The sequence below is a fragment of the Peromyscus leucopus genome, chromosome 16_21 (assembly GCF_004664715.2).
Source record: "Peromyscus leucopus breed LL Stock chromosome 16_21, UCI_PerLeu_2.1, whole genome shotgun sequence".
NCBI lineage: Eukaryota > Metazoa > Chordata > Mammalia > Rodentia > Cricetidae > Peromyscus > Peromyscus leucopus.
In genome coordinates, this window is record NC_051084.1 from 7,943,342 (window position 1) to 7,967,593 (window position 24,252).

The 24,252-nt window shown below is 58.8% G+C and overlaps 2 protein-coding genes across 3 annotated transcripts; both read right to left on the reverse strand.

Annotated features, from left to right (window-relative positions):
* Positions 1-6: 6 nt before the first annotated feature.
* Positions 7-9,002, reverse strand: Vwa7 (von Willebrand factor A domain containing 7). 2 transcript variants are annotated; one of them, XM_037199480.1, is made up of 17 exons: positions 8,664-9,002; positions 8,159-8,407; positions 7,492-7,773; positions 7,046-7,142; positions 6,374-6,484; positions 5,836-6,031; positions 5,524-5,693; positions 4,532-4,644; positions 4,157-4,273; positions 3,088-3,276; positions 2,315-2,447; positions 2,054-2,206; positions 1,876-1,968; positions 1,351-1,652; positions 1,143-1,282; positions 781-955; positions 7-710 (listed from the first exon to the last, which is right to left on the reverse strand). In XM_037199480.1, the coding sequence occupies exons 2-17, from the start codon at positions 8,390-8,392 to the stop codon at positions 537-539; spliced, it is 2,679 nt and encodes an 892-aa protein (XP_037055375.1). In that variant the 5' UTR covers positions 8,393-8,407; positions 8,664-9,002; the 3' UTR covers positions 7-536. The 2 variants fall into 2 exon arrangements, with proteins under 2 accessions (XP_037055375.1, XP_028743848.1); XM_028888015.2 differs by lacking the exon at positions 8,664-9,002 and having other exon boundaries at positions 8,159-8,639.
* A 78-nt stretch (positions 9,003-9,080) lies between these two features.
* Vars1 (valyl-tRNA synthetase 1) lies at positions 9,081-23,711 on the reverse strand. Its single transcript, XM_028888053.2, has 30 exons — positions 23,627-23,711; positions 23,012-23,431; positions 20,919-21,053; positions 20,664-20,802; positions 20,308-20,432; positions 20,138-20,222; positions 19,867-19,967; positions 19,608-19,735; positions 15,227-15,391; positions 14,956-15,037; positions 14,493-14,612; positions 14,300-14,408; positions 14,116-14,210; positions 13,561-13,651; positions 13,343-13,467; positions 13,156-13,259; positions 12,908-13,066; positions 12,736-12,826; positions 12,531-12,636; positions 12,371-12,441; positions 12,169-12,294; positions 11,789-11,893; positions 11,639-11,707; positions 11,482-11,560; positions 11,223-11,350; positions 10,760-10,915; positions 10,420-10,626; positions 10,235-10,346; positions 9,808-10,133; positions 9,081-9,227 (listed from the first exon to the last, which is right to left on the reverse strand). Exons 2-30 carry the CDS (start codon positions 23,396-23,398, stop codon positions 9,159-9,161), a joined length of 3,795 nt encoding a protein of 1,264 aa, XP_028743886.1. The 5' UTR covers positions 23,399-23,431; positions 23,627-23,711; the 3' UTR covers positions 9,081-9,158.
* Between the last annotated feature and the right edge of the window lie 541 nt (positions 23,712-24,252).

A 24,252-nucleotide genomic window follows, 5' to 3' on the forward strand; every position in this document is an offset into this window, starting at 1 on the left:
AAAAAAAAAAAAAAAAAAAAAAAAAGCTTTTTGTTTGGTTCCTGGTCAGGTCAGGAAAAGCGCCTCACGGGAATCCATCACCCTCCACCCCAGTCTCTACGGTTTGTTCGGTTGATGCTGTTTTTGAGATAAGGTCTCATAGCTCAGGCTGACCTTGAACTCAGGGCAGCAGCCCTCCTACCTCAGCCTCCTTGTCAGGGACGAAAGGAATGGACCACCATGTCAGTCTACTCCTTTAAGAAAGACAAGGGAGCTGGGTGGTGGTGGCGTACGCCTTTAGTCCCAGCACTCGGGAGGCAGAGGCAGGTGGATTTCTGAGTTCCAGGCCAGCCTGGGCTACAGAGCGAGGTCCAGGACAGCCAGGGCTACACAGAGAAACCCGGACCCCTGGGAGGGTGGGGAATAAGGGACAAGTGTGACAGAAGAAAAATCCAGTTAGGAGGGCCAGGGCCCCGAAGCCATGTGACCATCATCCCACCTATGGGGCGGACTGAGAATGGTGCTGAGAAGAGCCCTGTCCCTGTGGGGCTGCCGTGCTACCAGGAAGAGCAACCTAGCAGGAACAGCACCCCTCCAACTGTTCCCCACCAGGCTTTGTCGACCACCCCTCCCCCAGCTCTGTCCTGAGTCACCAAAGCGGAAGGAAGCGAGGCTGGGGTGACTGGAGGGCGCCCTCGGTCGGCAGAGTGGGCAGGGGTCTCCGGCTGATCCTGCGGGGAAGAGAAGAAATGAAAGTGTGCCGAGCTTGGCCAGGAAAGAGCCCAAGTGGAAGCGCCTTACCTGTGAGGACCGGGCCAGCACCAGGAGCCGGAGGAAGGCATGGGTGGGGGGCACTGGGCGGGCTCCTTGACCCACCGCGGTCACAGTCACCATCACCACACTGTCGGGGGCTGCCGAATCGGGGACCTCCAACCACAGGCGTCCCCAGGCAGATTCATTCTGTCCCAGGTGGGCCCTGCAGAGGGACAGAGGGCTCTGGGTAGCTAAGGCAAGGGGTGGAGCCAAGCACAGGCCAGGGTTGAAGACTGAGGCCCGAGAGGCTGGGGCTTGGGATGAGTCCTGGAGCCCCGGCCCCGTAGAACTGAAGCCTGGAGCTGGAACCCAAGCAAAGGGAACTCACCGCAGACAGGAACGAAACTCACCTGGAGAGGTTGGAGGTGAGGGAGAAGCTAGGGCTGATGGACGTCCTAAGATCAAGATCCTGGGGGCCAGAGAAGCTGGCGACGTGCAGGCTGAGAGGAGCCTTGCTGCCTGGGGCCAAGAAACTTGGCGGGCCACTGAGCTGCAGGGGAGGGCAGGTTAGAGCCTCTGGTTCTAGTCTCCCCAGCCCTTGCCCACACTTGTCCTCACCTCCAGAAGCACTGGAGCCACAGGGCAAGGCTGGGGGGCCGTCCTGCGCAGACCCTGTCCCCCTCCATCCTGGCCAACCAGCTCCAGAGAGAAGGGTGCAGGGACCGAGAGCAGTGTGGGCAGCAGTGAGGCGACGAGCAGACCCCGCTCAGGGGGTCCCACGGGCTCCAGGGGCACCCGGCCCAGACGAGTGCCCTCCGGGACCCTCCGAAGGACAGCGTGGGAAAAGTGTGGCCGGCCTTCCTCAGGGTTCTGTCTAGAGACTAGCCCCGTCACTTCCACCAGCAGCTGGGTCTGCAGACCTGAGGTAGGAGGGAAGGACAGAGATTGGAGGAGGTGCAGGGAAGACGGAATCAACACTCTTATCTCCAACTGCACGGGATCATGGGAGTGTGTCGTGTGAAGTCCACTGAGCTGGAATCTCCCATTAGTGTTCTTTACTCATCAAACAAGACACATATGTATTCCTTTACACACACACACATCCACGTGACGGAGCACAGGTCAGGGAGGAGTCTGCACTACCTGCAACTGGCTGAGTCAGGGGGTAGAGGCCAGGGTGGGGTCCATCCTCCACGGGGATCCCGAAGTGAAAGAGGAAGTCCAGGGAAGTCTGGGCTGGCAAGGGAGGCAGTCAGACACGTTGAGAGGACCAGGGTCACCATGTTCACCACACCCCTTCCCAGGAACCTTCTCTCCGTACCTTGCACTCTCACCCGGGGAATCCCCTCAGCGGCTATCTGGATCTCCCAAGACCCTGTCTGAGGGGGGTCAGTCATGGTCACTGTCCAGAACTGTCCAAAGCGACGAGTGTGACCCAGAGGACCTGTGCCTTCCTCTGGGCCCTGGGACACCCCTGGGATGGGGACAAGAGACTGTCACGTGAAACGATTCCTTTCTCTCTGTGGTCCCCCCGTCCTCCACTCTTGACTCTCCTGTCTGCCTCGAGCCCACATTATAGCACCTGCAGGGTTCTTGATCCAGAAACCACTGATGTCCCCGTGCATCCGGACTGTGACCTGCCGGAGCAGCCTGTCCACAGCAAACACACAAGTCTCCCCAGGGATGAAGACACGAGGCTCCAGGGGAAGAGTCACCTGGAGATATGAGCAGGACCAAGGTGGAGAAGAAAGGAAAGCTGGACTGAGGTGGGAACAGAGGCAAGGAGGAGGGAGACGAGACGCGGCCTCACACAGGGAGAGGGGTCGTCAGCGGGCCCAGGGGCAGTGCCACTGTCTGGTGACACAGTTGGAGGCCTGGGGTTCAGAGCAGGGCCGCCATTTCTTGTCCTCCTCAAAGATGATGAATGGCTGGTTATGGTGGCTCATGTTTTAATCCCAGCACTCAGAAGGCAGAGGCAAGCAGATCTCTGTGAGTTCAAGTTCAAGGCCAATCTGGACTACACAGTGAGTCCCAGGTCAGGCCAGCCAGGACTACACAGTGAGACCTTGTCTCAAAAACAAAACTGAAAAATGAAATTTTCTTGTCTCAGCCCTGGAGACCAAGGTGGAGGGCAGGAGAGCAGTTTGACATGAAAGGCAAGATGGACGGTGAGAAGCCATGGATCTTGGTGTGTGTGTGTGTGTGTGTGTGTGTGTGTGTGTGTGTGTGTGCGTGTGACACCTCCCTCCCTGACCTTCTGTCAGAACCCCTTCTCCTTTAGGAAGAGGCACGCAGCATCTCAGACTCCAGATCTGAGGCCCATGAGAGACATGGGCCCCTCTGGCCTCCACTCACCCAACCACCAGCCAGGCTCTCTCCAACAATGGCTGCCACGTCCTGAATGTGCTGGTCTTTGGTGAAGATCACCTCTCCTCCTGAGGCCAGGGCGATGGCTTCATAGGGTTCGAAACGCAAAGGAGACAAGACCTCTCGCCGTGCCCGCCCCTGAACCCTCGACGGGTCTTCAGTCACTAGGAATGTCACCTGTGACCCAATGACAGTCCAAGGCTTGCGGTGTCCAAGCAGCATGCATTGTAAAGGAGGGCTGCTGGGCCCCACCTCCTCCAGAGCTGGGGGGGGCTGGGGGGAACCCCCCTGTCCCCCTGTCCCCCCCCAGTGACACAGCCCTTGGGAGAACTGTCAGCACATTTCAGAGGAGAGTTTGGATGACACATTTCCCAGTTTTGTTTTTAATTCTGTTTTTATATTGGAATTCAGTTTTTCTTTGTGTGGTGCCAGGGGTTGAACCCAGGGCCTCAAGGTAAACACCACCAAGCTACAGCCCACCTTTGCCCAGGGTACAGGGCACAAGGTCTTTGTGCTAGCAGAAAAGCACCAGGGAAACCAGGAATGTTAACACACAAGGTTGTCTCTTCAACAGAAGAGATGTATACCCACCTAGAAAGTGGGAGTGACGGAGTAATGGCCTGGTGATCTGTCCTACCCGCAGGGCCAGGCCTCACCTGAAGCCCAGACCATTGTTTACCCCACACTCTTCCTCCCTGGGCCTTCATCCTGAGCATTGTTTCTCAGTCAACAGAACCCATCCTTATGGAAAGCAAGGTCAACTTTGCAGTTTTATTGTGGTAACTGTTACCAGGAGACTTTTTCCCAAAGCTGTACTACACTTAAATATGCCGAAAGTAGACGACTGACCAGGGTCAAACTCGAGAAGTCTGAACCAACACCGGCTGCCTTCTTGCCTCACGTAGACAGTTTCTCTGCCGGCCTGGTGTCTGCAGAGACCCTCACAGCCCAGCCTTGCTGAGGGCATGGACCCTCACTGTGGAGTATGTTGAAGGTTGGGGGGGACCTTACATGAAACCACCGTCTTTCCCATCTCCCGGGAGCTAACGCGGCTCACCCTGCAGCGCCGCTCCCGCGTCAGGGATTCCACTCGGTTGGTAAGAAAGGCATCCTTGGGGGAGGCGTCAGTGAAGACAAAGATGTCTGAGAGGGGAGGTGTGTGCAGCAGGGCCAGCTGGGAAAGAAGAAAAGGCTGCTGTTAAAAATGGTGGCGGCAGGGGCGAGCCGGGAGGGCAGAGCGCAAGAAGCAGGGGCGAGCCGGGAGGGGGGGGCAGAGCGCAAGGGGGCCCAGGAAGCAGGGGCGAGCCGGGAGGGCAGAGCGCGAGGGGGCCCTGGAGGAGAGGGTGTCTGGCTCGGGCTCCTCCTGGTGGCAGGGCCTGGAAGGGCAGGAGAAGAGGGAAGGGAGAGGCAGGGAAGGGAGCACCCATCAGACCTCCAGGGCGGACAGGCACATCTCAGGCTCATCTCCGCCCCCCAAGGCGTGGATCTCGTTGAGTTTCTGCCAGAAGCTGTCGGGGTCACTGGTTGTAAAGACGGGGCCGAACCCTGGGCAGGGGGAAAGGAAGGTCAGGTGAGTGAGGAGGGCAGAGTGAGGGAGCTGTGGGCCTACCAATGTGGGCACCAGTGCCCCAACCCAGGTCCTCGGCGAGAGCAGCAAGTTCTCTTAACTGCTGAACCATTTCCCCAGCCCCTTTTAAAATGTAACAAGAGAAAATAGCAGTACTCGCCTGAGCGGCTCACTGGGAGAGCTGGAAAGCTGGTGAGTTTGTAATCCTTACAAGAGTGACTAGACACAGTACTAACACAGCACTGATGCATGCGTCCACGAAGCATGTGGTGAGTCCCTACTCAGTGCCAGACACTATAAATCAGACTCAAGCCTCCCCCTGAGAACTTCTCAGGCCAGGAGGATACATCAGCATGGGCCCGGGTTGGACGATGGAGCAAAGGAAGATTAGCTGGCCAGCCCAAGGTGCAGTAAGACTGGCCGGCCCAGGCCAGGGAAGCTTTCTACTCAGTGAGGAAAGGACTAACAACCCCAACCTCCCCTCAGAACAGACCCGTCTTCATCCTAATCTCTAAGGCAGGCCTGGAGAGACGGCTCAGCAGGTAAGAGCGCTGGATGTCGCTGTTGGGCAGACCAACACGAAGGCAAAACAGCCACCCACATTTCATAAGCAAAAAACCCCAACGACAGTGCAGAAATCTAAGGAGGCCAGAGGCACCTGCCCAAGCAGGCACTGGACTTGTGAAAGTGCCACCATTTTAGAGACAGCGGAAGCAGCTACTTCTGCGTGGACACAGGCACCCCGGAGAGGCTCACTCATGACAACAGGTAGAGTGGCCCTGAGGAGCATCTCCTCACTGGAGGCCTCCAGCCTCCGGCCTGGGCCCTCCTCCCCCACCCCTGCAGACCCACGCTACCTGGGTCATGGAAGGGCACCAGGACATAGAACACGGGCTCCATGGGGCTGCCCTGCCGCTGCTCCACGATGCGGCGAGCCTGGACCTTGGCTGCATTGATTTCCTCGCCCATGCTGCCTGTGGTGTCCAGGACAAAGCTCAGGCTGGAGGCTGGTGTGATGTCCAGCAGCCTGCGGTCCAAGTCAGAGACACAGTGGAGGCTCTGCACTTCCATCCCCAGTGCCCAGTTCCTCAGTTCCCCCGGGAGCACTGACCGATCGACTGATTGATCGATGGATCGATCGGGGAGCCCATCTCCGGGAGACCACCCACCTGGAGAAACCCCTGTCTCCCAGGCGGCTTCGCAGGAGGCTGAGGGCCTCGATGGAGGCCAGGAGAGCCACTTCCACAGCCCGGAGGTGCAGCATGTGGTGCGGGGAGAAGCTTGGGGATGTGCTGTCCTTGTTGATGCCTCCCCGGGGCGGCTGGGAGCTGCTCTGGTCAAAATGGCCCCCATGGCTACATTTCCCTGAGTTGAGGAAAGAGATCTGGCATGTAAGAGTCAGATGCCCACCTGCCTACTAAAGACTAGGGGGTCCTCTCTGACCTGGCGGGGCCTTCTCACCCCTCAGCAAGGGAGCATCAGGGAATGGTGACATTTTATGTAAATGTCAAGAGGGGTCGGGGTCTCTCTGCATCCAGTCCCCAGCCCTGCCCAGGCAACAGAGAATGACTGGGTCTCCTCAGAAGCCTGTATCTTCCCATGCTGTGCCTATTCCCTCGCCTTCTCCTAAGGCAACCAGGGTCCTCTGTTAAAGACAAAAGAAGCGACTGTCCACTCTTCCTTCTAGGGAGCTTTCCCATCTGGTACCTGGAGGTTTGGGGGGATGCATTCCAAAGTAACCGGAGGTGAGCAGTGTGAAGTCCAGCATATTCCCAGGGCAGCTCAGCTCCTCACAGTCAGAGCAGGTAGGGTCATCCACTGGGAAGAGAAGGCAGGAGGCTGCTATCCAAGCCTCAACCAGCCGCATTGAATCCCCGCTCACCTAATGTCTTCCTCTCAGCTGGAAAGGCAGAAAAGACCACAGGCACCTTGGCCAGGCTTTCTGTACTAGATCCCTGGGCCAGCGTTTGGATGTTGTGATCAGGGCTGGTGTACCAAACCCAGAAGTGTGGGTACCGACCCTATGGGGGTTCTGCTCTCTGTGAGCCAGACAGGCTGCAAGGCCGCAGTGGACAGGAGGGGCTCCCAGTGAGTTGGGAGCATGTGGGGGCTTTGAGAGAAGGCCATGGAGCTGGCATGGGTGGGCAGAACAAGCTCCATGGGAGACTGCTGTGAGGTCTGAGAGCTGACCCATGATCCTGGATGTTTTCCCCGTGTAAAGCTGAGAAGGCCCCTGAACTGTTCTAGCCAGACTAAGGACACTGCCGTCCTGCAGGGATAAAGCAAGGCCACAGCCTGAGACCCCAGAAGGTGCTGCAGTGATGGGGTGCACCGAGGGGCTCCCCGAGCTCCCACCTCCACACAGGGGCATGGCCATACCTTGTGCCAGGCTCCGGAGCTCCCGCCGTGGCCAGAGGAGGTGAGGGTGGGGTTGCCGCTCCCCCAACTCCACCCAGTTGCTGTGGCTATAGAAATCCTGGTCCCCAGGACAGAGGGAGAGGGAAAGGCGTTCATTTGATCTAGTCAGGATCAACACCCTGACACGCCACCCGGTGTTCCCCCACACAAAGTATTTCACCCCCTGCTCCTGTTTCCTGTGCCCCCTTGCTCCTGTTCACATTGCCTAGGACAAGGCTTTGCTATGGCAAAGCCCAGCCTTTTCTGTCTCAGAGTCTCAGCCAAGGGCTTCTTCCTAGTGGCCCCTAGGATAAGCCAACCCCCCCACCTCCATGTCTTCTTCTCCCTCCTCTGTACCCACTCCTGCAGGACACCGGAAGTGCTGCCAGCTCAGGCAGGGAGGCAGGTGAAAAGGCGCTGTAAGTCACCTGCAGGGCGTGAAGCGCAGCCCCGAGGCGCTGGCGGGCCAAAGCGTGCTGGAAGGCTCTGGCGGCCACCAGGGTCTCCCGAAGAGCCCCCACCAGGAGAGCGCGCCCCTGGACCAGCCGCTCAGCATCAAAGTGCAGGTCAGGGTTGTTCCTGGAAGCCGGCAGGAAGTCTTGGGCTGCATTGGCACGAGACACCTCTCCTAAAGCTGCTCTAAACCGCCGGGAAGGCGAACCAGGTCCAAAGTAGGCCGCAAAGATGTCATCGGCAAGGAGGGTCCGGCCCTAGCAAGAGTGTTGAGGGAAGGGACTGCAGAGAAGCCCCTTGGCTCCTACCACTGCCCGAATGGCCTTAGCACCCGGCACTTAAGGCTGGGTGTGAACAGAATGGAGGGTGAGGAGCCCCACTAGGGAGCGTCAGATCTGGACTGGCATTCACTATGTAACTAAACCAGGCTGGCCTTAAACAGCCATTTTCCTCAAGTGCTGGGATTTCAGGTGTGAGCCACCACATCCAGCTAGGTATAGACTTCTCCAAGGCTGGGGGACTCAGGATTTTGGGACCAGGTGGTGGTGCAGAGGGGAGTGTGGAGGTGAGCAGGAGAAAGGTGGGTGAGCCTCCCCTGACCACCAGGGCCCTAAGGCAGTGAGAGGACCCAGGAATGCTCACCCTGAAGTCGTCCAGGCGAAGGCGTGGTCGGCCTGGGGGTGGCCGCTCCAGAAAGAGCTGGAGGGTGACATTGAGTGCAGCCTCCTCAGTCAGGTCTTGGTGAGTGACAGAGCCAGGGGCAGCCAGGAGGCTCCAGATGTTGGGAAAGAAGGCAGATGTTGGGGGCAACAGCAGCTGAAGCAGAAGCAGTATTGGGGGGCCCAGGTGGGACAGGGGTACCTCCACAGGGAACATGGCTGAGGCATGGACCTAGGGAACAGAAGGATCTCAAGGGAGAAGGAAAGCGATTCCAGGGTGGACCTTGCTGTCTCCATGGCTCCCGCTGTCCACTTCCTGCTTTGCCTCAGGTGCCTCATCTACTCCAGCCCGGCTCTCGCACCCTGAACTGGCAACCCATACAACAAGGGCCTATCAGGCCAGCAGAGGTTCCTTGGGGTTCTTGTCCAACACCAGACTGAGCCCCAGCCCTGCCCCATGAGCAGGAAAGTCCCCTTAGGCCTCTTACCTGGTGCCGAGTCTCCCAGGCAGCCCTGGCCCGGGTGTGGCGTCACAGGGCACTTAGGTCACAGTTATAATTAACTGGCCTCAGTAGAGCGGGAGGGAGGCCCTTAGCAAGGGGCTGAGGACAGGCAGCCCCAGGCCCTCTCCCCTTTATGCCACCCAGAGCCACAAGATGCAGTGAGAGGCAGGGCGGGACCAGGGCGGCCTCCGTGGCCACAGCGCAGTGAGGTGAGCTGGGGAGGAAGGAGGCAGCAGCAGAGCAGCATGACTCAGGCCTGGCACTGTGCCAGAGACAGACCCAGACAGACGCATCCCTCTGCCCACCGGGAATCAGGACCTGGCTGCTGGCCGGCAGCCCTCCTGCTTCACACAGTCACCAGGCCTCTGCACCCCTCCCGTCCCCACGACACAGAGACAACAACAGTTTTTGGCAAAATATTTTATTGCTGCCATCCCTGTTGGTGGACCACTAGGGGCTTTGAGGGTTGGAGCTGGGGGGTCACAGCATCTTCTGGAACAGGGCAATGGCCTCATCCACCTTCCTGAGCTCTGCCTCTGTCTGTTGCAACTGGGGGTGCAAAAGGGGTATGTGGTGAGGACCCACGCCCAAGGAGACCCCAATACCCTAGACTGCAGAGGAGCCCAAGTTGGTAAGATGGGTGGGGACCCCAGGGAGGTGAGGGTGGTACGGCTGACAGGCACACCCCACACTCCATCAAGACCCTGCCTCTAGAGTCTTCCTCTTCCCAAGTGGCCGGTGCCCACTGAATGGGCCTCAGACCACACACCCTGCCCGGCATGGCCACCTGTGCAGGAGCCCAGCCGAGCTCCCTGGCCACACGCCAGCCTCTCCACAGTGAGGTGCAAGGGTCACTTCCCTCCGAGCGCCCGAGTGAGTGAGCACTCACTGTAACGAGCACTCTCAAGCGCTGGGCCTCCCGGGAAGACCGTAGAGGCCGGGGTCTGCGGGGTCTCCACAGCAGGAGACAAGCCTGCCTCGCGGGTCAGCCCAGGCAGCTAACTAAGCAGGGCAGGCACCACACCAAGACGCCTGACAGCCGCGTGGGCGCCAGGGTCCCGGCAGCTGGGCTGCCCGAGGACCAGGGTAGGACAGAGGAAGCGCATGTCGGACGCCCCACAGCACACACCTTCGCCTCATCGGCCTCCTGGACCTCAAGGGGCACCTTCGCCGAGTACCCAGCGGCAGCACGGCGCTCCTGCAGCCGCTGGGCCTGTCGCTGCGCCTCACTGCGCTTGGCCTGCAGCTTGCCCAGCTCCCGGGCTGGGTCCACTAGCCCCTGCAGATGCAGGTGGATGGAGCAGCGGTCCGAAGCCACGGCCACCGCGCAGCCCTGCGGAGCAGGAGCCCCCAGGGCCAGGACAGCCACCACACCGGCACTGGCCAGCACCTGCACGTAGCCGGACACCGCCGACGCCAAGGCGCCCGTGGCCTCATCAGCTACTTCCAAGAAACCTGTCGAGGAGGGAGGAAAGTGAAGCCTGGCTACGGCAGACCCTGGGCTCCCAAGGGGCTGATGGGACCGGGGAGAGGTGGACACAGGGCCCGAGGCTCACAGTCAGGCCTGGTCCGGGTCAGGTTGTAGTCCGCACGCAGGGAGCGCACAGCTCGAGTGATGCTCAGCGCCAGCTCAAAAGCAGCTTCGGCCTCGGGGTCCTTCCAGGAGCACTGTGAGGAGGCAGAGTGGGGTAAGGGGCTGCTTGGGCGGGCTGCAGCCTGCCCTCCAGGTCTAACCTCATACCTCTGAGGGCTCTGGGTAGGGGGTGACACACAGGCTTGCAGGGGCTGCTGGGGTCCGCCGGGGCAGCCTCTGGAACAGCTCCTCTGTGACAAAAGGCATGAAGGGTGAGAGCAGGCGCAGGCCGACGTCCAGGCAGGTGTAGAGCGTCTGCCGGGCACACTCTGCCGCCACCTGGTCCACTCCATTCAGCACGGGTTTTAGGCACTCCTAGAGAAGGGGGCGCAGTGCTCACGGTCAGCACCGCCTGGAGCCCTCACTGTGCCTTTGAGGATGGGAAGGCAACAGGCAGACTCGGTCTGAGAGCCAACACCAGCTAACCGAGCCCCGCCCCACTGCTTACCAAGTAGACATCACAGAGCTCATAGAGCCAAAAGCTGTACTGGGCGGTGGTGATGGCCGGAAAATCGTAGGCCTGGAAGCCTTCATTGCTGAGTCTCACGGCCTCAGTCAGCCGACTACGGATCCAGCGGTCCACTAAGCTCTCACGCCCTTCAGGCTTGGGGGAAGAGGAATGTCAGCCAGTAGGCCACCACATGCCCAGGGCAGGGAGCCAGATCCCACAGGAGCAGACAGGGACCACAGGAGAATCTGTATTCCTGACTTGTCCAATGTCTGGGGAGAAAGGATAGGCCCAGCCCCTCGGTGAGAGCCCAGTGCCTGTCAGTCCCCAGTCTCTACCCGTCTGTCCTCAGGCTAAGAGGAGGATGCTCAGGGGAGAGCATGGCGGGAACTATGCTTGATCTCGAGGATTGGCGGTGCGGTCTGTGGGCGCTATCAACAGTCGCCTCCCACCAGAACCTCACCTGGGAGGTGGGCAAGGGCACGAAGCTCTTCCCAAGGCCACGCAGGGCGAACTTTGTGGCATTCCAGAGTTTGTTGCAGAAGTGGCGGTACCCCAGGATCCTGTTGACATCCAGGTTGATGTCTCGACCTAGGGGAGGGGCCAGTGTGACTCCGTCTGCTCTTCCTCCCAGAGAGGTCCTCTGCAGCCCGAAGTAGAGGAGAGCATGGGTCTCGGGGAGGACACACAGGCAACTGAGGAAGAGTGGCGACCACACATACCTTGGGACGTGTAAGCACAGAGTCCAAAGCGCAGGGCATCGGTGCCACACTCGGGAATCCCTGCTGGGAAGTCGGCCTTCTACAGGATGCAGAGCAAACAGGATGGTCGGCCCTGCCCACCTGCTGCAGCTCCACCCCTGGGGCGTGGCCCCCATACCTGTCCTTCTTTGGCTTTCTCCACCTCAGTGGGATCCAGGTTGCTGTTCAGTAGTTGGTCATGGAGGCCCTGAGGGAGGAGACGGGAGCTGTGAGGTTGTTCTAGCCACAGCCGCATAGCCGTTCCTAGCTGACCCACTGAGAGCCCCACCTGCAAGGAAACCCCATGGATGACATCCAGCGGGTCGATGACGTTGCCAAGAGACTTGCTCATCTTCCTGCCGTGAGCATCACGCACAATTGCATGGAGATAGACCTGGGGGCAGGCGGTGGGAAGACAAGTGAGGCCATGATCCTCCTATCTTGGCCCTCACCAGGATCGGTGCCTAGTGGCCCTACCCGCTCAAGCCTTAATGTGTCTGAGCAGTACTCTCCCCGGGGAAGAGGAAGCCCCGGGCCAAGAACCACTGAGTGGAAGGAACCCTCTTAGCCCTGGGCCAGACCAACCAATGCTATCCCTAGCCAACAACCACACAAGAAGGCAGGTGAGGAGGCACAGGTTGGGGGGGGGGGTCTTAGCCATCTTCACACCTCTCTGAAGGGCAGCCTGCCTGTGAGTTTCAGGCCCAGCATGACCATCCGGGCCACCCAGAAGAAGAGGATGTCATGGCCTGTCTCCAGCAGGGTCCCAGGGTAGAACACACTAAGGTCTTCTGACTGGAAAGATGAGGGTGTGAGGTGAGCCAAGCATTCTCTTTTAAAGTTCCTCTCCCTCTTCACACTAGAAACACACCTGATTGGGCCAACCAAAGATGGAGAAGGGAAAGAGACCGGAGGAGAACCAGGTGTCCAGTACATCCTCATCTAGAAGAGTCAAAGGTCAGAGGTTAGACAGGTTGAGAAAACAGGGCCAGGACCCCAACTGTACCCCATCCTCCATGCCCAGCCCCTGCCTTGCTGAAGGCTGATCTTGTCCGGGGACACTCCAAACTCCCGGGCTGCTTTCTCCCTGGCCTCTGCCTCAGTGCGTCCGCTCACCCAGTACCGCCCATCAGGGTCCTAAAAGAGAGGGTTATCCAAACAGATTCCGCTACTTTGCCCAGACCCCTCTACCAACAACCACTGCCACTCCAACATGTAGCTGCGGCCTTTCCTCACCTCCCCGGCGGGTACGGCTGGGTCGTGGACAGTGATAAAATAGGCCGGGATTCGGTGGCCCCACCACAGCTGCCGAGAGATGCACCAGTCTCTACAAACAGCAAGGGGTGAGTCAGGGTGCCCAGGATGTGCCCCTCAGCTGGCCATCCTCCCCACCCAGGGTCATACACACCGGATGTTGTCCATCCAAGAATGCCAAGTCCGTTGATGGGCCTCAGGCAGTATACGGAGGTCGCCCCGGGTCACAGCCGCACTGGCAGCCTGAGCCATCTCCCCACAGCGGACATACCACTGTGGCCTTAGCAGAGGCTCCACCACATCCTTGGAGCGGCTGGAGGAGGAAGTAAGCATGGGAGGAGGCCGGGGCTGAGTGCTGGAGAAGCCCCCACCGTCTCCCACCCGCACCAGACCCAGGCTCACTTGCAAAGTGGCACCACCATGGGGTTGTCCTTGACGCCACGGAACAGGCCCCGCCCCTTCAGTGCAGCCAGCACGGCCTTCCTGGCCTCAAACCTGGGCATGCCCTGGACGGGAAAGGCCTCATCATGGCGATGCCCATGTAACCCTGCACCTCCCACCCAGGTCCCCACAGCCCAGACATCCTCACCAAGAAAGGGGGAGGCACATTGACCAGGGCCCCCTTTGAGTCCATGATGCTGATGGCCTCCAGCCCGTGCCGCTGCCCAACCTCATAGTCGTTCTGGTCGTGGGCAGGGGTGATCTTCACGGCACCTGGAGAGCACAGGCGGTCAGAGCTCCCTCCCACCCCGCGTCCAGCCCCAGCCCTGCCGAAGGGAGTGAAGGTATTTTTGTCTCTTCTCCCACCTGTGCCGAACTCCATGTCCACGAAGTCATCGAAGACAACAGGGAGGCTCCGGGACAAGAATGGATGAATGACGCTCTTCCCCTTTAGGTGCTGACCACGGAGAGACATCAGAAATGAATGCTGCAGGGCTGGATGCGACCCTCACCCAGGCAGAGCCTCCTCTCCGGGGCCAGCACCCATCCCCGCTGCCCACAGCTCCAATTTCAGGGCCGGGAAAGGAGCCCAGAGCAGCTCAAGCCCTGGCAGTAGCAGGGTCCTCAGAGCCTGTCTGTCCCACATGCTCCTCCCCAGAGCAGGCAGTGCCCCGCCCACCTGGTGTCTGGGGTCTTTGGGGTGCACTCAGAGCCTGTCTGTCCCACATGCCCCTCCCGGAGCAGGCAGCGCCCCACCCACCTGGTGTCTGGGGTCTTTGGGGTGCACTCAGAGCCTGTCTGTCCCACATGCCCCTCCCCGGAGCAGGCAGCGCCCCACCCACCTGGTATCTGGGGTCTTTGGGGTGCACTCAGAGCCTGTCTGTCCCACATGCCCCCCCCCACAGACAGCGCCCCGCCCACCTGGTATCTGGGGTCTTTGGGGTGCACAGCCACAGCCACGTCTCCCAGCATCGTCTCAATGCGAGTGGTTGCCACCACCACCTCCTCGTCGCTGTCTGGGGTGACAGGAGGTGCTGTGTCTCAGCTCCCTCCTCTGCTCCTGCCCTCCTCCCCCAGCCCACATCCTGGCGTCCTTAGCTCCCACCTGAGCCTTGGACCTTGTAGGCAAAGGACACGAGGACCCCAAACTCCACCTTCTCCTTGTAGCCAGGCACAGAGAGCAGGGTGCGGCCCGTCAGCTCCTTCTTATCCACCTGTGAGATGGGAATTTAGAGAGGTGGCCCCTGGGCCGGGGTTGGGGAGCACCAGAGGGAGACAGGCTGTGGGCAGAGGCGTACCTCAATGTCAGAAATGGCAGAATTGAGGGTGCAGGACCAGTTGACCAGGCGGGTGCTACGGTAGATGACACCTTCCTCGTGGAGCCTGACAAAAGCCTCTGTCACAGCTGTTGACAGTTTCTGGGGTGGAGGAAAGGGAAGTGGTGCCTGGAGGCCGAGGCCGACACCCGAGGCCGGGGGGTCCACTAGGCCTGTCCTAGAGTCCTGTGCCCAGCGCAGACCCCTCAGCAGAGTCCTGGGGCCGTCAGTAAGCCTAGCAATGGGAAGGAGGGAGCTTCCAGCTGGAGTCTGAGCCTGGAGCAGAGCAGCCTGGTGCTCCTGTTCCGAGGGCCAGAGAATGCAGGGTCATGACGAGGGCCAGAAGCTGGTGCTGGAAGCCCAGTCCTCAGTTGTGTCCTAATCTCCTGTGAGGGCAGCCCATCCGAGGAGCACCCCTGCCCTGCCCCAAAGCCCCCCTGCTTACAGGGTCCATGGTGAAGCAGGCTCGATCCCAGTCCAAGGAACTGCCAAGTTTCTTCAGCTGGTGGTAAATCCTGTCGCCCTTCCTGGAAGTAGACGGAGTCCCAGATAAGCCTTCAGCCATCCAGTGGCTGAGAGGGCAGTGAGGGAGTCACTCGTCCCTCCGAAATTGACCTGGGCCCTTCAGCCAACCCAGTGGGAGGGTCTGAGCCTGTACTCAGGGGTCCCACAGAGAGGAGGCAGGGCCGCCATCCCACAGGCCACTGGGTACTCACTCCTCTTTCCACTTCCAGACCTCCCGAAGAAAGGCCTCACGGCCCAGCTGGTGCCGATTCAGACCCTGCTCTCTCCAGAGTTTCTTTTCCACCACCACCTGGGTGGCAATGCCCGCATGGTCACAGCCTGGGTTCCACAGGGTGGTCTCCCCACGCATACGGTGCCTGTGGGGGCATGAGGGTCAGATGGTGAGCCAGGCTAGAAGAGCATCACTCCAAAGGTCTCAGGTGTCTGCCAGAGTCCCATGGATGCTGACGAAAGGGGATGAACTGAAACCCTCTCATTCTAAAGCCAGGCAGGGAGAGGACTCACAGGACTGGAAAAAGAACGAAGAGGAGGCTCTCGCCCAGCCAGACAGCCAAGCTGAAACAGTCCCATCTATCAAGTGAGTTTCCACAGGGGAACAAAGCCACAGACGGACAGAAGTAAACCTCGGCTCCGCAGACCCAGGCAGACTGCTCAAGAGTCTTGCTCCTACCCCATGTTCCTAAGAGTCCTCACACATTAGAGTGCCGGAGAGGAGACAGACCAGGGAGGGCACACGCCTCTCCACTCTACAGTGCTGTGACTGGTAAGATGTTCCTGCTCCTGCAACAAGCAGACCCTCCTCACGGGGTTCACTGACTAGCACACTCACACGCACACAAAGAGGACACACGGAAGGTAGGGAAGAGCAAATGATGGAAAACGTCCTACACAGAAGCAAGTGTTACAGCCAGGAGTGGTGGCCCTCACTGTAAAGTGAGGCCGTCTCAAACAAACCAAACGCCTGACGTTGGTAGCATAGCATTGCCTGACAAAATCACAAAAGCCAAACGACAACAACAAGCTATTAGAAAATGAGTCTTGAAGTGAACAAGTCACAGCACTGCTACGCAACCCAGCAGCGTGCGACTCTGCGGGCAATGCCATTGTAACCAGGCAGGAGAGCTGTGGTCAGGGCTGGCAGACACCACCAATCTCAGCACTGAGGAGGCTCGAGAGGGCTGAAGAGTTCAAGGCTGGCTTGGGCCACACAGCAAGTTCCAGGCCACCCAGGACCATACACCCAGGAACACTTTGTCTCAATGTCCAACCCACAGAAAAGCTAGAGACACAGAAAGTATAGAAAAGCTAAATCAGTCAATACCTCTAAGCAAAGTTTAAAAAAAAAGGATTCAGGGCATGACTGGAAGGGAACTGACCACTTTTATAAAACACTGTGGTTGTTTTGTGCGTGTACTCGTGCATGTATACTGAGTCCATGCATGTGTGGGCGGGTGTGTCTGCACGTGAAGGCCAGAGGATAAACTCGGGTGTCAGTCTGTCCTCCACCTCGAGGTCCGGTCTCTTGTTCACCACTATATCAAGCCTAGCTGGAACAAGTACTTCCGGGGTTACATATGTAATGCATTACGGCATCAGCTTTACTGATGTAGGTTCTGAGGATCCCATCAGCTGAGCGCTTCATCCACTGAGCTGTGCGCAGCTCCCCACGCTCATGGACCATGATCAATGACATACAAAGAAAGGAATATATTCACGTCTGCTTTGCACACGACGTTCGGATGTTCTGTGGAAAGGGGCTGTAGCATCTCCATTCTCTTACAGATACCAAGCTGTCCTTGTATATGCCTCAGAAGACATCACTTTTTTTTTAAACTTTGAGACAGGGTTTCTCTGTGTAGCCTTGGCTGTCCTGGAGTTCTGCCTCCTGAGTGCTGGGATTAAAGGCGTGCAAAGCCAATACCTTCCAGCTGACATTAACATATTTTATAGACATTAAGATGCTTTCTTTGGCAGGGAGGGGGGCAGGCAGTGGGTGGCGACACACCCCTTTAATCTCAGCACTTGGGAAGCAGAGATAGGTGGATCTCTGTGAGTTCAAGGCCAGCCTGGTCTACAAATCCAGGACAGCCAGGGCTACACACACACACACACACACACACACACACACACACACACACACACACACGATGCTTTTTTTTCTTTTTAAAGGAGCCAGACATGGTGGTGCGCATCTTTGATACCAGCACTCAGGAGGCAGAGGCGGAGCCAAAGGCAGAAAGATCTCTGAGTTTGAGTTCAGACTGGTCTATACAAAAAGTTCCAGAACAGATCCCAATGCAAAAAAATACAAAAAAAGACACAAGGGAAAAAAGCCTTTAGGTATTGTTACTATTTAAAAAGTGAACTTGGGTATAATGGCTCACGTACGTAATCCTTGTATTGTGAAGTGGAGGCAAGAGGATCATGAGTTCAAGGCCAGCCTTGGTTACCCAACCCACTGGGTCTGATGCCATCCTGGGCTACACAAAACACTAAAGCATAAAATCAAAAGGAAGAAAGGCTGTGGGGATGGTTCAGTGGAGGGCACTGGCTACTGATCTAGAGGACCCAGGCTCTATCCCCAGCCCCAAAGGGCAGCTCACAACTGTCTAATCCAGCCCAGGCATCCAACACCATTCTCTGGCCTCGCCGGGTGCTGCACACAAGTGGTGTCCAGACACACATGCAGGCAAGCATTAGCATAGTTAACATAGAACTAAGAACACATCAAGAGCGGACGCACTGGACGCACTGGCAGGCACTGTGGCTCCAGCTGCTCAAGACAACACAGGAGGATCACGAGTCCCAGGAGCTGCAGCCCAGCCCAGCCAACAGAGCGACCTCATCTCCAGAGAGAAAGTACAGGATGGAGAGATGGCTCAGTGGTTAAGAGAACTGGCTGCGCTTCCAGAGGACCTGGGTTCAAATCCCAGCACCCAGACAGTGGCTTACAACTGTAACTCCAGTTCCAGGGGATCCACACCCTCTTCTGGCCCCTGTAGGCACCAAACACACATGTGGTGCACAGACACATGTAAGGAACATGCTCATCACACATTTTATAAAAACTTTTAAAAAAAGAAAAGAAAAAATGATGTCAGTCTGCATACAAGAACAAGTAAACAGCACCAGGAGGAACTGCGGAATCTAAGAGAACAGCTGAGGGCAGGGCAGGGCAGCGGCGGCGCACGCCTTCAATCCCAACGCTTGGGAGGCAGAGACAGGCCGATCTCTTGTGAGTTTGAAGCCAGCCTGGGCTACAGTGAGTTCCAGGACAGCCAGGGCCGTTACAGAGGAACCCAGTCTTGAAAAACCAAAAAAAAAAAAAAAAGCAGCTGAGGAACAACTCTCTGTGTGTTTGGTTTTGAGACACAAGCTCACAACGTAGCCCAGGCCAGGCTTGAACCGGCCGTGATTCCACCAGCCTTGCAATCACGCCAATATAACAACTGTGAGTGTTTTACGTACATGCCTGTGCACCAGGTGCATGCCCACAGAGGCGTCAGATCTGGAAATGGAGTTAAGAATGGTTGTGAGTCACCGTCCAGGTTCCAGTCCCAGGAACTCCACAAACGCAGACAGTGCTCTTACCTGCCGAGCCATTTCTCCAACTCGGAGTAACAACTTTTGCTGGTTAGATATAAATATTTTCTATTAAGGAGAGAGGGAGGGAGAGGGAGAGAAGGGAGGGAGGGAGGCCGAGGAGTCTGCTCAAGTGGCTACTAAGAGCATGTGCTGCTCCTCCAGAGGATGAGTCCCGCCCCCGGCACCCCACCGGACGGCTCACCAGCACCCCGGCTCCAGCCCAGGCTCCTGACATCTGGGGCCTCTGTCAGCACCTGAGCTCCTGTACACACCCACACAGGTGCATCCGCACAATTTCAGTAACGATTTAAAAAGAAAAAGAAAACTTCATCTAGAATAACAACTACCTCCCCTTCTAGCTCTCGGGAGGCCAAGGAAGATGGATCTCTGTGAGTTCAAGACTAGCCAGGTCTCCAGAGTGAGTTCTAGGACAGCCAGAGCTAGACCTACAACACAGTGAGACCTTCTCTTGAAAACAACAAAAACTATTTCCCTCTCTGCATCCCAGACCTAGCATGTCCTGGAAGAACATTAAACTTTTACAGCTACATGCATATACGAGCAGCTAGGAAAGACCTGACAAGCAAGGGCTCCGTTCTGGGAGGGAGGTCGGTCTGGGTAAAAAGGTCAAGGAGATGTCTGTTTCAACTAAAGTCTGCTCGTGCCTCTTGTAAAATCCAAAGGAATGCCGCTGCAGACCAATGATGGTGCAGTTCTGTGGCAGACTACATGCTGGTGCACACAAGCCACGGGCCCAAAACTGACTGTGGTGATGACAATGTTCTTCTCAGGAGACAGAGGGGAGAGGGGGAACCTGTGCAAATCAGGTCTAGAGGGATCACCTGACTAGGAGAGACTGCTGAAGGCTCACAGGGAGAAATGCAAAGCCCCATCTGAGCGGCCAAACGATGCCAACATGGCCTCGTCAGTGGAGAGAAAGCAACCAAGCGGGCAGAGGGCACCAGACAGGTGCAGACAGGAGCTCACCATCGAGTCAGGGAGTCCTGGATGGCGTTGGTGAGCGCGTGGCCCAGGTGCAGGGAGCCCGTCACGTTGGGGGGTGGGATGCACATCATGAAGACACCTCTGGGATTTGGTGCTGACACGCTAGGACGCTGGTGGCGGAGAAGGAGGGCACATGCTAAAGCACACGGCGTCCTCATGCGGCCCTCCTCAGGCACAGGTCCTGATGCCCTGCCCTTCTCCACCTCCGCCCCGCTGGGCCTGGGCAGCAGTGCTCACTCACCCCATACTCTGGCTTGAAGAAGCCCTGCCGCTCCCACCAGGGGTACCAGGCCGCCTCCACATACTGCGGGCTGTAGGAGTCGGGCATGGCACCACTGACATCTGGGGGAAAGGAGAAGAGGGCTGAGCGAGGCTGGAGAGGCTCGAGTTCGAGCAGAAGGGACAGGCCAGAGCACAGGCATGAGGCTGCCCTGCCAGCCTCACTAGGAGGGCCGAGGCCAGGACAAAGCAATGGACACGGAGCAGAGGTGCGGTCCCTCCCCAGCCCGTACCTTTCTTTTCCCCGGGTCGGGTGGGGAGGTCATAGGTAATGACCCCAGGATCCCGCTTCTCCTTCTTCTCTGGTTTTGGTTTCTTCTGCTCAGAAGGAAGAAGACGCAGACCCAGACATCAGCCGCTCGGCAAGGCTCCCTCCCCCCCAGCCCCATCCTTCGCCTCCTACCTCCCCTGGTGGGGGCTGCTGCTGCTGGATCTTCTGCTTCTGCTGGAATTTCTCTAGCTTTTCCCGCTTCTTTGCTTCCTTCTTGAGCTGAGCGGCTGTTTTCGGGGGCGCAGTGACCTCAGGGCCTGGAGAGAGGCAGGGAAATGCATGCTCACGGCTGCTGGGGACCCCTGTGAACTGGCTGAATCCAGGAAGGGCTGTCTCCGTCGCCCTGGAGCTCAGGCCTGATTATCTCCCCTCCCCTCCCCCAGGCTCCCCACCCTAGAGGCCCAGGCATTTCTAAGATAAAAGAAAAAGCATGTGACAGGAAGGCCCCAGAGGGGCCACTGTCCCTCTGCCGTCTCCATCCTCCTCACCTGGCTGTTGAGTGGCAGACCTGGCCCCCGAGTACAGGACCACTTCTCCTAGCACAGCCCGGAATTCTGGCTGCCGGACACAAGTGTTAAACCAGCGAGTCACATTACCCCAGATGCGGCGGACAGCGGGGTCCAGGACCTGAGAGGCAAACAACACAAAACAATTATCTTAGTCACGCTGCAATGAAGTCTGATGGACAGACACCTGTCTGTCCCCGTCCTCCTCCCCCCCCCCCACAAGCCACAGCAACTCACGTATCGGAAGGGCAGCAGTAAGGCTGTCACAGCAGCTAAGTCGGCCAGAGTAGGGGCATCCCCAGCCAGGTAGGTGTGCAGCCGAAGCCAGTCTTCCAAGGGGCTCAGGGCCTTGCCCAGGGCCCCGAGGGCAGCCTACCAGGACAGGAAAAAGACATGACCAGGTTTGCATGCTTCTGTGCCAGTGATTCTCAACCTTCCTAACGCTGCAACCCTTTAATACAGTTCCTCATGTTGTCGTGACCCCAGCCAGAAAATTATCTCTGTTGCTACTCCATAACTGTGATGTTGCTACTGTTACGAACTGTAATGTCAATGTCTGTGTTTTCCTATGGTCTCAGGCCCCCCGTGAAAGGGTTGAGAGCCACTGCTCTATCCATCACCATTTGGTCTCCTGCCCCACAATCACCAGCTCTCAGGCTACTCCCTCCACATCCGAACGGTCATACAAACCAACTGTTAGGTGTGGTGCTGCTCGCCTTTAATCCTAGTTCTCCGAGTTTAAAACCAGCCTAGTCTACACAACTGCTTCCATGTCAATTAAAGCTACAAAGACAAGACCCTGTCTCAAAGAAACAACAGAACTATGTCTGACTGGGAGTGCAGGTCAGAGGGAGAATGTCGAGCATGTAGGGGCCCTAGGTTTCATCTCCACCCCCAAAATACATACATCATAGGACTGGAGAGATGGGGGATACGGATCAGCAGTTAAGAACACCGGCTGTGCCGGGCGTTGGTGGCGCACGCCTTTAATCCCAGCACTCGGGAGGCAGAGCCAGGCGGATCTCTGTGAGTTCGAGGCCAGCCTGGGCTACCAAGTGAGCTCCAGGAAAGGCGCAAAGCTACACAGAGAAACCCTGTCTCGAAAAACCAAAAAAAAAAAAAAAAAAGAACACCGGCTGCTCTTACAGGGGCCCCAGGTTTGGTTCTTCTCACCCATGGGGCGGCTCATAAGTGACCTGGTTACACCCCTACCCTCCTCGGGGCACCAGGCATGCATGTGTACATACACACATGCAGACAAAACACTCATACACAAAAAATAAGAACCGAATACAGACAAGTGCGCGCGTGTGTCCAATGAAACACATCAGGCACTGCAGTTAAAGGATTACTTGAAGCAGCAAGGTGATTGCCATACGTTCTACCGAGACAACTATGAGTGTGTAAACACACACAGCACCGTCCTGCAGGGAAGGGCTCGACATTAATTCATCAGGGTCTACGCGATTCACTGAGAACCCGCCAGGCACTCCTACCTGGCAGGGGCGGACCTTTCAGTTAGGGCACAAGTCCACCCTGGAAGGGCTCACACGAGCAATCTGGTGGGTCTCTGTCTTCTCCCTTCCCCGCCTCCTACATCATTTCTCCCTCAGTCTTTCCAGCTCAAAACAACAACCACCAGACTTCAAACTTTCATTCAGCATACTGGCTAGTGTCTGTCAACCTCACACAGCCTAGCGTCATTCGGGAAGAGGGGCCCTGCATTGAGAAAACGTCTCCACCAGACTGGCCCGAGCGGGCATTTTCTTAATTAATGATTATTGGGGGGGGGGAGAGGCCTCCCTGGGAAAATAGTCCCAGATGGAGTAAGAAAGCAGGAAGTAGTGTCCCTCCACGGCCTCGGCTTGTTCCTGCCTCACCTCTGTGATGGAGTGTAACCTGAGAGCCGGAAGCTGAAGTTTATCCTTTCCTCCTCAAGTTGCTGCCGGTCATGTTTTATTACGGCAACAGACACTCAAAGGCCCTCAGAAACTTTAAAAAGCCCGGCCCACCAGCGGAGTTCCAAGCCATTCACAGCCAAGGCTCCAGCGCGAGGCTCTGTTTAAACACACACCCTGGAAAACCAAAGGTGCAACACGCGGCCAGGCACTCATCCGTCACACCCCTGAGGACGGGATTACATCACCTTGCCGCCCTGATCAGACTTAAACCAAGGCTGAAGAGCTCAAAGTATTCCCCAAGTTACTGCACCAGGTGGCAAACGGATTCAAACACTGGTTCCACATCTGACAGCCACTTCCTTCCTCGGGATCCCCTCCGATCCCGGTGTTCTCAGACCTCCTCCCTCCCTTCCTCCCCGTCCCCCTCACCTGGGGGTCCTGACCAGGGCTTCGGAGCCCCAGGGCGGGCAGCGTCGCCCCGCAGGCAGCCGGGATGAGCTCCGTGTCGGCGTAACTGACCCACTGCTGGACGAGGACGGCGGCCCTGCTGCCCCCGGGCCCCCCCAGGCCTGCCGGCCACAGCAGCTGGGCCACAGCCGGGGCCCCCCACACCCACAGGCCGCCAGGCCCCTGCTCCAGGGCGGGCAGGCGAGGCGGGGGGACAGGGGTCCGGCTGCTCGGGGGCGGCTGCAGGCAGATGCGGGGGTGCGGGCCTCCCCACCCGGGGCCGTCGCCCGCTTCCCCGTAGCGGGCGGCGATGAGGGCGCGGAGGCTGGGGAAGGCGTCGGGGTGAGGGGAGACGTAGAGGATGGACATGGCTGTGCGGGGGTCCGCGTGCGGCGGGGCGTCCTGCGGAGAGAGCGGGCGGGGAGAGGAGGAGGGGGCCTGGCCACGTGCTGCGAGGCTCCGGGCGCCGGGCCAGGCCGCGGGCCGGGCGGAGTGGCTGCGAGCGGCGCCCGGAGGAGGCGGGACCCGATCGCCCGCCCGCCCGCCCGATCGCCCGCCCGCCCGATCGCCCGCCCGGGACCGCCCGCGCCGCGGTACCTCCTGAAGGTGACGGTCACACGGGGCCGGCGACTCTCCGCAGCCGGCCAGGGCCGCGGCCCACGGGGCGGCCAGGGTGGAGGCGGCAGGGGGCGGAGCGGCTCTCCCGCTGTGGGAGAGCACGGCCGGGCGAGCGGCACCCACGTGTCCCCCCCTTTGTGACAGCGCGCGCTTCCGGGCCCGGGTCCTCGCGGGGCGGCCGGGCCCCGCCTGTGCGTGCGCGGTCCCGAGGGCCGGGCCTCCGTCCGGGCCCGCGTGCAGCCCCCGCGGCGGGAACCCTCGAGGGCAGGGGCCGCGCGCGTGGCCGGGGCCCGCAGCCGCGGGACGAGCCCGTAGTGGGTCAGGCGCCGTCACGGGCAGCCCGCGGCCCTCGGGTCAGGCGCCGCCGTGGGCAGCCCGGGGTCCTCGGGTCGGGCGTGCTGGGCTCTCCCAGCCCCCGCTCCCGCCGGACGCCCTGGAGGATCGGCTGCTGTGCGCGCCTCCGCGGCTGCTGGGAATCAAGCTTAGCAACGCGCCGCGCACCGCTCGTTTGTGTGCCTGGCCGTGTGGACGGAATCCGGCCGTGCCACGGCCCAGTGCTCAGCCAGCGCCAGCTCGCGGGAGACCTGGGATCCAACCCCAGCCCC